Source organism: Labeo rohita, chromosome 10 (assembly GCF_022985175.1).
Source record: "Labeo rohita strain BAU-BD-2019 chromosome 10, IGBB_LRoh.1.0, whole genome shotgun sequence".
Lineage (NCBI taxonomy): Eukaryota > Metazoa > Chordata > Actinopteri > Cypriniformes > Cyprinidae > Labeo > Labeo rohita.
The window spans coordinates 18,891,012-18,902,993 of record NC_066878.1 but is presented as its reverse complement, the minus strand read 5'-3'; the positions used below and the strand labels follow the sequence as shown (position 1 = coordinate 18,902,993).

Here is an 11,982-nt window from a genome sequence, read left to right as displayed (position 1 = left end):
GACATGTTTAATGGTTTAACTCCACAACTCAGTTTTCAGTAATACATTTTTAACAATTATAATGTGTTTGCAATTGTCTGAATTGCCTTTCCACAGACTTTAAGCTGTTTTTGTTCCCACACTGTTGTGTTTTAGTTTCCCCATCATCTATAAATGTGTCATTTGACATTTTAGCCAGATCTGGTTTTGTTAAGCTCCTGTATGGACATGGATACAGTACGTTTATTGGATACATGGATACATTAACTTCAGAGTCTGATTTATGGGATTCCCTACAAGCCAATGAAAAGAAACTGCCTCCATCTAATAGTTTTGTGGGTTATGAGGACAGCTGGAAATGACTGTAGATGACTAATCCGTAGACAGGGAAACACTATGACTAATCACTCTTGTGCAGATGACCCACAGAGATGCTGGCGTTCTTTACGCTTTAGTCAGTAGTGAGCTTAAAGTCATCCAGATGACCAAAACAGCGGGAAATATCAAAGGCAACTAACCTTATTGGTAAATGGGTCAGTGAAAGGGCGTTCATTTGTCTGGATCTTGATTATGAATTAAAATTCACTTTTATAAACTTGGGAACATAAAGTGAGAAATAACAAGATGAAAAGAAAGCTTGACTTTATTAAAAGCAAAACTTAAAGGAACAGTTCACTTAAAAATAAAAGTTTGCTTAAAGTTTTCACAGCCTTAGTTCATCCAAGATGTAGATGAGTTTGTTTCTTAATCACAACAGATGTGGAGAAATATAGCATTACATCACATGCTTACCAATGGATCCTCTGCGGTAAATGGGTGCCGTCAGAAAACAGTCCAAACAGCTGATAAAAACATCACAGTAATTCACAAGTAATTCACACCACTCCAAGCCAATCAATTAACATCACGTGAAGTGAAAAGCTGTGTGTTTTTAAGAAACAAATCCATCATTAAGGTGTTTTAACTTTAAACTGTTGATTATAAGTCGATAATAACACCCCCTTTAGTGAAAATATCCATCCCCTGTTGTTCTCTCACATCAAAATCCACCAACATATTTGTTCAGAACTGTTTTCACTTGCAAACGGTGCTTGATCTGTGCATATTTCTCTGCTGATTCAGACGAAACAAAATTTTCACTGGAGTAAACAAGCTATTCTATGAACAGGGGACTCGTGTTTTTAGCCAGAAAGAATAAAATGAAGCTAAAAATGTCTTAATAATGGATTTGTTTTCTTGCAAACATGCATCTTTTAGCTTTACAAGATGTAAATTTGTCAGCTGGAGTGGTGTGGATTACTTGTGGATTATTATGATGTTGTTATCAGCTGTTTGGACATTCACTCTGACGGCAACCATTCACTGTAACAAAGCAAATTTTCATTTCAAAACATAATTTTTGATTAGTAATATGCATTGCTATTGATTTAGACAACTTTAAAGGCAATTTAAAACATTTTTTGCACCCTTAGATTCCAGATTTTTAAATAGTTGTATCTCGGCCAAATATTGCTTTTAAAGAAAAGCTTTGATGTATAATTCTCAATTTAAAAAAATTGCCCATAATGACTGGTTTTGTGGCCCAGGGTCACATACTTCTTAGAAAATAATAAAGAGGACCCTTAAAGACCTCCACAACTGTGTCAAGGTCTAGATCATTTGTTCTTATTCATTATTCATGAGACAAAAAAGTAAAAAAAGACAACACAATGTCCTTCTTCAGCCTTTATTTTCCATGTTGCTCAGTGGAAATTATGCATAAATACACATAAACACCGTCAAACATGTGAATGACTTGACGCCACCTTGGTAAACGGCTAAAAGTCCACCTAGACTTTTTATCTTCCAGTACAAAGACAGGCACATGTCTTTCCAGAGACTGATCTGTAACAAATGTACAAATATCTGAATTACAAAAAGGCAGCTGAATTGGTTTCTGAGGGTATAAAATTGTAGTAGATATAAATAAAACCCAAGATGTTGCTCGAGTTTGATGACGATTATGATGCTCGCTTTTGGAAGTGTGGCACATGAACGAGTTGGTTAACACCAGACTGGGCTCTTGCATTCGCTTCCTCCTCCGTTCACCTCATCTAAATGGGACAACACTGAGACTAGAAGAGTTGTGATGATGCAAAGAGAGTGTGTTACATTCAGGGCCAACAGAAATACAAAAAAACGAGTAACGTGATATCCAAACAAGCACATGGTAAATACATCATGCATACAAAAGGCTGCGTCACGACTCACGGTTCACCTAAAGGGGCTGAGTGTGGTTTTAGTGTCTTTGGTGAAAAGACAAAGTCAAACGGGTGTTACATTTTTCACGTTTTTCAGTAGGGCTCTGTCAACCATTACAAGCAAAACCTTGTGAAATAATACTAGACCAAGTTATGAAAACATCTGTGTCCTCAATGATCCCAAATTAAAAATGTGCGTTTATAGGTCACTCTAAAGCTCCAATAGTACATCAAGTGCGGCTCCATGCAGTTTAGAGATATTACATTTTTTATTTCATTTTTTTACGACTGAGGAATCACTCATAATTCCACTTCTTTCACTTCACAGCCACAAATATTTAAGACAACCTATTTGACATTACATTTGTGAGAACACAATGAAACGTTTGTTTTAAAAATACATTAGCGATCACTTTAAGGCTTTTTAAGTACAAACTGGCATCTCTCTCTCTCTCTCACAAACACACATTCACGCAATAAGAAAAACTAGGGACTACATGACTTCCAGTCGCCCTACGTGACCAAGCATATGATTACATCATCTATTTAGTAGCAATGTGCAACTAGGTCTGTATTAAAAACAACAGATACAACCATTTTACTGAGAATCGTGTGTCGAACGCTTGTTCTGGGTTAATACGTGTAGTTTGAGAGAAGGTATCAAACTTAAGGGCTGAGGTACCTTCTTTTTCGGTAGATATGTATCCTTATGTGAGGATTTACCCAAGTCCGTTTTTTTTCCCCATTTCTCAATTTGTTTCACCACAGTAACAGAGTTGAAGTAACAACGTAGTTTACACGACGGCCAGGCTATACTGGAATGTGCTGGCCTGTGGTGAGTTGGCGATCTGTAGTGTCTGAGGGATGCTGGGATGTCGTCCCCGGGTCATATCCTGCCTGTCTCGTGGTCCTTCTCCTCGAGCAGATGAATGAGCTGACCGAAGCTCTCCTTCACCGCGTCCATGTTGTCCACCGTGCTGCCCTCTAGAATCCAGCTCTTGCCTCGTGCCAGAGGTTCCAGCTCAAAGTATTTCTTTATCTGTGTGTGAAATGAAGAGATGGAGAAAGAAATAGGTCAATTAAAAAAAGGTCAATTAGGTGGAGACTTCATACACTATGAGCGTTTTAAAGGGATAGCTCACCCCAAAATGAAAATGACCCCATGATTTACTGAACCTCAAGCCATTCTAGGTGTATACGACTTTGTTCTTTCAGATGAATACATTCGGAGTTATATTAAAAAAATGCTCTGGTTCTTTCAAGCTTTATAATGGCAGTGAATGGCTGTTGAGATTTTGAAGTTCAATAAAGTGCATCCATCCATCATAGAAAGTACTCCACATGGCTCCAGGGTGTTAATAAAGGCCTTCTGAAGCAAATTGATGCATTTATGTAAGAAAAATATCCTTTTTAAACCGTAATCTCTAGATTTCATTAACTGTTATACACACGTTCACAAGAGAGTGGCGTTTATAAAGTTTTATATATGGATATTTTTCTTAAACAAATGAACCGATTCGCTTCAGAAGGCCTTTAGTAAAAAGGTACACAGATCCTTCACTCAAGTAGAAGTACAGATACTCATGTTTAAAAATACTCTGGTAAAAGTAGAAGCACTGACTTTTTTACTTAAGTTAAAGTAAAGAAGTATGGGCTCCGACATGTACCCAAGTAAAAAATACCCGTTACTACTACCTGTTTCAGTGTCACACTGGTAACTGGACCTCATGTCATATTGACACATTAATACAAAATACCTTACATTTAAAATGTTGTTAGCTAATGAATGTATCAAGGCTGAACAACCACATTGTAGAACAGGGCAGGACAGGGACTGGGATTTCAGGCCGGTAAATGTCCAGGCCATCCCATACACCCACAAAACTTCTGAAACCACGGAAATCACTTTTTCTGTATGGCCATCACATTTTAAAAAAGTTTTAAAAAACCTAGCCTGGTTTGAAAATGTAAGAAGTGGAAAGTACAGATATTTGTGTAAAAATGTAAGGAGTAGGGGTGTAACGGTACACAGATGTCACGTTTCGGTACGTACCTCGGTTCAAAGGTCACGGTTCGATATGATATCGGTACAACAAAAACAAAAATCTACTATGCTAGGTTTCTTTTCATTTGTGACCCTGGACCACAAAACCAGTCATAAGGGTCAATTTTTCCAAAATGAGATTTATACATCATCTGAAAGCTGAATAAATAATCTTTCCACTGATGTATGGTTTGTTAGGACAGGACAATATTTGGCCGAGATACAACTATTTGAAATCTAGAATCTGAGGGTGCCAAAAAAAGTTTTTATATATTTACAGTAGGAATTTTACAAAATATCTTCATGGAACATGATCTTCAGTTAATATCCTAATGATTTTTGGCATAAAACAAAAATCAATAATTTTAACCCATACAATGTATTTTTGGCTATTGCTACAAACATACCCCACCGACTTAAGACATTTATTTTAAACAGACAGTACAAATTCCATTTTTTCCCACCCACATGTGAAAATACTAAATATTATATCAAATTAATGTAATATATAGGCTATAAAATCTGCAGTACATATGAAGAGCTCAGATGCAAAAGCCTCTAAATCCATCTGATGTATTTCTTTAAAATTAGCATTTCTTTCTGGCTACTTTGTATAGGTTTCTACATAAGTACTGATACTTCTGATTGGGCTGAGGCTGGAATTTAGCGAGTTTGAAGTAAAAGTATTTGATGGACGCATAATATGTGTCAGGAGCATTCACTCAGTATCATCTCATTTTTGACAGAGATGCATCTGAACTCTTCATATATACATACAAGGAATAAATACTTGAAATATATTTAATTTTGTTAACTGATAGACAAGGGAAAAAAACTGCAACACATAATGTAGTCTATATTTGCTGAGTTTCAGTTCAGTTTTGTGATGGAAAGGAAACTCAAATGGCAGAAAGTGACAGTAACTAAGTATTTGTACTTCGTTATTTTCCATCTCTGACCCCTCGGAGCTGTGTGGAGTACTTTTTATGATGGATGGATGCACTTTATTGGACTTCAGAATCTCAACAGCCATTCACTGCCATTATAAAGATGGGAAGAGCCATTTTTTAATATAACTCTGACTGTATTCGTCTGAAAGAAGAAAGTCATATACACCTAGGATAGCTTGAGGGTGATTAAATCATGGGCTAATCTAAAATTTGGGGTGAACTGTCCCTTTAATCCAGTTTAATTGTGAACCAAATGAATTTTTAACTGGGTAAGTATCTAACTAATACACTAGCACTGCACTAAAAATCCATCCTGAGATCAGACTGTTAGTTTGTAGATTTTAACAAGAGTTTTCAACAAACATTTGGTTGCGGTCGTTATTCTGGAACAAGTTTCCCCTACTGACCAATAATAATGCAGAATAAATTGTATCTGTAAATATTCAGCCTGTAAATGAGTTCCAAAATAAAACAACTCGATCTTTATTCTACTGAAGTTAGAAAGTGTGAGGTATCAGCCAAGAAATTCCAGTGTATTAGCCAGGGGAATATGAGGACAAACTTGTAGTACTAGCGCCAGTCCTTTTCAACGGGGCAGAAATGGGAGGGGCGGCAGGAATGCGCACGCTGCGCTGATCAGCGTTTGCTACGGTAGATGATACGGAGGAGAACTTGAGGTAACAGATAAGAAAAATGCAAAAAAGGCTTGTCAAACACAATGAACAAAAAGACTTGGGGGACAGTAATGTCACTGGATTAATCACAGCATTACGTGAGATCAGGAAGGTTCTTCTGATTAGAAGCAGCTCTGTGTTTTCAGTATTTCCAAGGCAACAATAGAAAGCAACAAACACAAATATTTCAACAAGAGCTATTTCCATGCTTGAAGCCCTTCAGGAAAGATCTACAACCATCTTACTGAAAAGTAAAACAGCCAGGTGTACCATGTACAATGGTCCCAACAGGCATTTGGAAACTTCTGGATACAAAACAACACTTAAAGGGGTAGTTCACCCAAAAAAGAAAATTACGTCATGATTTACTCACCCTCAAGCCATCCTAGATGTACATGACTTTATTCTTTCAGATGAATACAACTGGAGTTATATTAAAGGGGTCACCGGATGCCCATTTTCCACAAGTTGATATGATTCTTTAGGGTCTTAAAGGGGTCATCGGATGCTAAGTTCACTTTTTCATGTTGTCTGAACATTAATGTGTGTTGGCAGTGTATATACAAATCTACCCTGTAATGATAAAAATCCGTGCAGTGGTTTTTAATTAATCTGTAAAAATAATATTCCCTTTTTCAAATCGAGCCGTTCTCAGATGCCTGTCGGTGTGGCGTCACACCCACAGAGGCCGCTCCCATGATAGTTGATTGACATGAGCGTTTTACCTCGGATCAGCTGTCACAGTCCGCCCTCTTTGTTTCGATGCTGGAGCAGTGATGTAAGTTAGACAAGAATATCTCCGATTGAGCGATTGAGGTGTTGTGTTGCTGGATGTAATAATGAACGTAGTGGTCGTCTTTTACTCCCAACATCTGAGCCGCTGAGGATGCAGTGGATTATGTTTGTTTGTGAAGGGAATGCGCCTCCCGATCTTCATATATCTGTCTATGTTCACGTGAATCATTCCTAATCCAGCTTCACTTACAGCAGAAGTGAGTATAAGGTTTTTTTATGAATCTTTGCAATCGCCGTTCCTTATAACGTTGTAGTTAGGAAGCTTAGCGGCTAAATGTGGCTAAAGTAAACAAGAACATCATTCCACAGAGAGAAGAGAGGGGCGGGGTGAGCAGAGCTCATTTGCATTTAAAGGGGCATCCGATGACCCCTTTAATGAAAAGTCTATAATATACTTTGGTTAAAAATTCTCAATGGTTGTGTAAAACAACACCCTTTTTACCTTGCCAAAATCAGCTCTGCAAAAAAATCAACGTATTCTGGTCAAGGCTGCTTTAAATGCAAATGAGCTCTGCTCACCCCGCCCCTCTCTTCTCTCTGTGGAGAGACGAGCCTGTTTACCTTATCCGCATTTAGCCGCTAAACTTGCTAACTAGCACATTATTAGGAAAGACGATTGCAAAGATTAATAAAAAAAACCTTATACTCACTTCTGTGAAGCTGGATCATGAATGATTCACGTGAACATAGACGGATATATGTAGATCGTGAGGTGCATTCCCTTCATAAACAAACGTAATCCACTGCATCTTCAGCGGCTCAGATGTCGGGAGTAAATGACGACCACTATGTTCATTATTACATCCAGCAACACAACACCTCAATCGCTTAATTCTTGTCTAACTTACATCTCTGATCCGGCATCAAAACATGGAGGTGGGACTGTTACAACTGGTCTGAGGTAAGACGCTCATGTCAATCAACTATTGTGACGCCACAACGACAGGCATCTGAGAAAGGCTCGATTTGAAAAAGGGGATATGATTTTTACAGATTAATTAAAAACCACTGCTTGTGTTTTATTATTATAAGGCAGATTTCTACATACACTGCCAACGCACATTAATGTTCAAACAACATGTAAAAGTGAACTTAGCATCCGATGACCCCTTTTAAAAAATGTCCTGGCTCTTCCAAGCTTTATAATGCCAGTGAATGGGTGTTGAGATTTTAAAGCCCAAAAAAGTGCATTCATCATAAAAAGTGCTCCACACAGCTCCGGGGGCCTTCTGAAGCAAAATGATGCATTTGTGTAAGAAAAATATACATTTTTAAAACTTTATAAACAGCAATCGCAAACTTTCGCTAACTGTCATACGCGCCTTAATGAGAGAGTGGCGTTCCAGCGGATGACGTAGGATGTAGACGTAGCATTAAGCTCCAGTTAGAATATGCTAGTCACGCGAGAGCCAAGATTTGTTTACAGCAAAGGAAAACTAGTCTCCTCTTGGCTTATATTGAAATCCTGCAACATTTTCCTTTCGCCTACGTCAACCACTGGAACACCACTCTCTTGTGAATTTGAGTACGACAGTTAGCAGAAGCTAGAGATTGTGATTTATAAGGTTTTAAATATTGATATTTTTCTTACACAAACACATTCATTCACATCAGCAGGTCTTTATTAACCCCCCGGAGCTGTGTGAAGTACTTTTTATGATGGATGGATGCGCTTTTTTTGCCAACAGCCATTCACTGCCATTATAAAGCTTGAAAGAGTCAGGACATTTTTTTAATATAACTCCAACTGTATTCATCTGAAAGAAAAAAGTAATTTACAGCTAGGATGGTTTGAGGGTGAGCACATGAATGAGTTGTTAATATGTCTGAATATGTCTGTCATTACATTAGATTCTCAACACTTTTTGAGCAACCACAGGTGTAGTTCTCCACATTAACTATTAACATGTTCTACCAAGGACTGAAATACTCATAACATTGATAAGCAATTTAGTTTTGCTAATTTCTCTTTAAAATAAAAGACACTTTGTACAATACTTTTGTTTTACAATTTGTTTGTTTAATACAACACCTGAAAATGCAGGAAAAAATCAAAATAACAGACACCCTGTTGAGTTTCTTAGTACAGGGGGACTTTTTTGTAGGTATTGGTGTTACATGTGTCTACTGAATTTTGTACATGTACATGAAATGGAGCTCGAGGGGCACCTTGTTGAAATTATATAGGTGGCGCTATCGAGCCATTTTGACACACCCACTTATGAAACCCATATCAGATGTAAATTTTTACCACTTCTGGCATTTGTGTAAAGTTTAGGCCTTCAAAAATGGGATTAATTTTGGAGAAGAAGACGAAACTGTATGTTTTACTTAACATTCATCAATAATAACTTAAAGGGGTTGCAAAATTATAGACATAATATTTATAAAATATCTTATTTTGTGTGCACAGAGGGACGAAAGTCATACAGGTTTAAAATGTCATGAGTAAATGACGACAGAATTATCATTCTAGGTTGATGCCAGAAAAACCTTGACCTTCGCATGAGCATGTAAACATCCAAAAATGTCCCTGTCAAAGTGATTTCTCCCCTCCAGCTCCTAATTTATGCTTCTACCCAAATCGTTGACCCCTGACCTCTGGGGACTTAAAGAAGCCCAGAATAAATATAGAGTAAGCCACTAGCACAGGTGTGAAAAGTGAAGGCTGAGGGGCTAAATCATTTCACATGCTGCACTCACATCATTGCTGACACAAAAGAAACGCACTATATTTTCCTCTTGTTTTGGCGGTGTTTCTGGAAGATGGCCCGTCTCGTCACCTGATTGGCTCAACCCCAAATCTCCTGTGGAGAGAGACCACCGCACCGGGAGCACTTCGTCAAGCCTGGCCTCTGATTCCACGTTTAAACTCACTCACAGCACTGAAATATATGGCATCAGTGTCACATCTAGGAAAACACTGAGCTTAACTGACAGCCAGCGGGACGGGGCCAAAAAAGCTGTTGGAATTTTTTTTTACTTCCCTTTGAGAGTGCAATGAGAAGAAAAAAATAAATTAAATAATCAAACAAAACATCCTTTGAGCCAAAGCTTTCCTATTATGCCAAGAATGTTGATTAAGATTTCCCTGTCTGAGACTTTCATTGCTACAAAATTACACAATCCTGCTGCTTCGAAGAGCAAGAACAAACTTGGAACGCAAAGCCATATTTGTCTATTGTTTCACAGTGAAACCTATCCAGACATAAAAAAGCAGATGTAACATTTGCAGAAGACAGGAGGTTTAGGACGGTCTGCCAGTGACGTTCATGAAAAGTACTTAAAAAGATGATACAGATTGATACAGAGTGCTGGTATGTCTGACTACAGCTGATGCAGCAGAATGTGTATCATCTCTAAATTGTGCAATGGCTGAAAAGACTAGGCAGAAGAGACAGGTCAGAATGAACAAAGCATTCTGACACCCTCACACGTATATGAACATTTCTGATGTTTCATTAAAACATCCTGTCCACAACAACAGCATCCATTGCAACAACATAAAAACACTACCAAGCCAGGCCGATAGTTGGTGATATTGTGCTATAAAGATTTTACATACACAAACAAAAAACACTTAACTCTTTACCCACCAGCATTTCTTTTAAAAAGCTGCCGGTCACCGCCAGCATTTTTTAATCATTTTCACAAAACTTTTATGGCCCAGGGCTCTACAGTGCGACAATTTCAGTCACATTTGCGAATGAAAACTTATTTGAAAAATATTTAGGAGCACCAGTGCGTCTTTGCGCTGAGGGGAGCTTCAAAGGTTTCTACGTGCAATGTTGAGTAATGTATCACAGACATATCTCAGGAATCCTTTCATAAAGTGTAGAGAGAGTGTAAATAATTGATTCATTGTGCAGTGTAGTAATGGAACTTTGTGAGATTGTGACGAACTAAGACGAGTGACAGATTATAATGATTTTTAAGGGAGTTTGTAAATGAGATATTGATTTAATACAACAGTCAAACAAGAAGTTAAAGGAGAAGTCCACTTCCTAAACAAAGATTCACATATAATGTACTCATCCCCTTGTCATCCAAGATGTCTTGGATGTCTTTGTTTTTTCAGTCGTAAAGAAATTAGGTTTTTTGAGGAAAAAATTTCAGCATTTATCTCCATTATAATGGACTGATATGGTGCCCTGATTTTGAACTTCCAAAATGCTTTAAATGCGGCTTCAAGCGATCCCAAATGCGGTTATAAACGATCCCAGTCGAGAAAGAAGGGTCTTATCTAGCTTAACGATCGTTTATTTTCATAAAAATAATACAATTTATATACTTTTTAATGTCAAATGCAGTTTTTCCGGGTTCACGACAGTTAGGGTATGTTGAAAAACTCCCATCTCATGTTCTCCCTCAACTTTAAAATAGTCCTATATCGCTTTTTTGTTAAGGGTGTTTGATCTTCTTTGCGTGTTCACTTTGCAAAGACTGGGTCGGTACTTCTGCAGCGATGTAGGATGATTTTGAAATGATTTTGAAATGATTTTTGAAGTTGAGGGAGAAAATACGATTGGAGTTTGTCGACATACCCTAACTGTTGAGCCAGAATACACAGAGTTCAACGAGAGCAAGACAAGACGAGCATTTGAAAATAAAAAGTATTTAAATTGTATTTTTTAAAATTAAAATAACCGATCGTTTCGCTAAATAAGACCCTTCTTCCTCGGCTGGGATCTTTTATAACCGCATTTAAACTGCCGTTTGGAAGTTCAAAATCGGGGCACCATATCAGTCCATGTTATGGAGAAAAATGCTTTCTTTAAAAAACATAATTTTGATTTAATTACGACTGAAGAAAAAAAGACATGAATATCTTGGATGACAATGGGGTGAGAACATTATATGTGAATCTTTGTTTTGGAAGTGGACTTCTCCTTTAATATTAAGTGACTTACATTGTCTGACTATAACACTATTGCCTGATTTTGCTCTATTTTTTCGTCAAAAATAGTTTTAAACAAGTCACAACTGAGACGCTTCTTATCTCCATTCAAACACAGCGGTGTTTCGCTTATGAATGAACGTGCATTTTTAAATGAATCTAGTGAGTCAGTGATTCAATTTCCCATTCATAAAGACAGTCACTTGCTTTATTCCTGAATGAATGAGCCATTCGAACGAATCAAATGAATGAATGATTCAGTAATTAAAATCAATGACTTGCCACCACCTACGGGCAGTTTGAGTTTCATTTTTAAAGCATCTTTTCAGTTATTTAAATCATTTAATATTTTTATATTCAAAATTTTATATTTAAAACATTAATCTCAAAATGAATTTCTGAA

General features: G+C 37.4%; 1 protein-coding gene across 3 annotated transcripts in view; it reads right to left on the bottom strand.

Moving 5' to 3' along the window:
* Positions 1–1,689: 1,689 nt before the first annotated feature.
* The window catches only part of arl15b (ADP-ribosylation factor-like 15b), a 73,162-nt gene continuing 62,869 nt past the window's right edge, over positions 1,690–11,982 (bottom strand). For all 3 annotated transcript variants that reach the window (XM_051121718.1, XM_051121716.1, XM_051121717.1), the window contains exon 5: positions 1,690–3,258. In XM_051121718.1, coding sequence (XP_050977675.1) covers positions 3,106–3,258 — 153 coding nt within the window. In that variant the 3' untranslated portion in view covers positions 1,690–3,105. The remainder of the gene's footprint in view (positions 3,259–11,982) is intronic.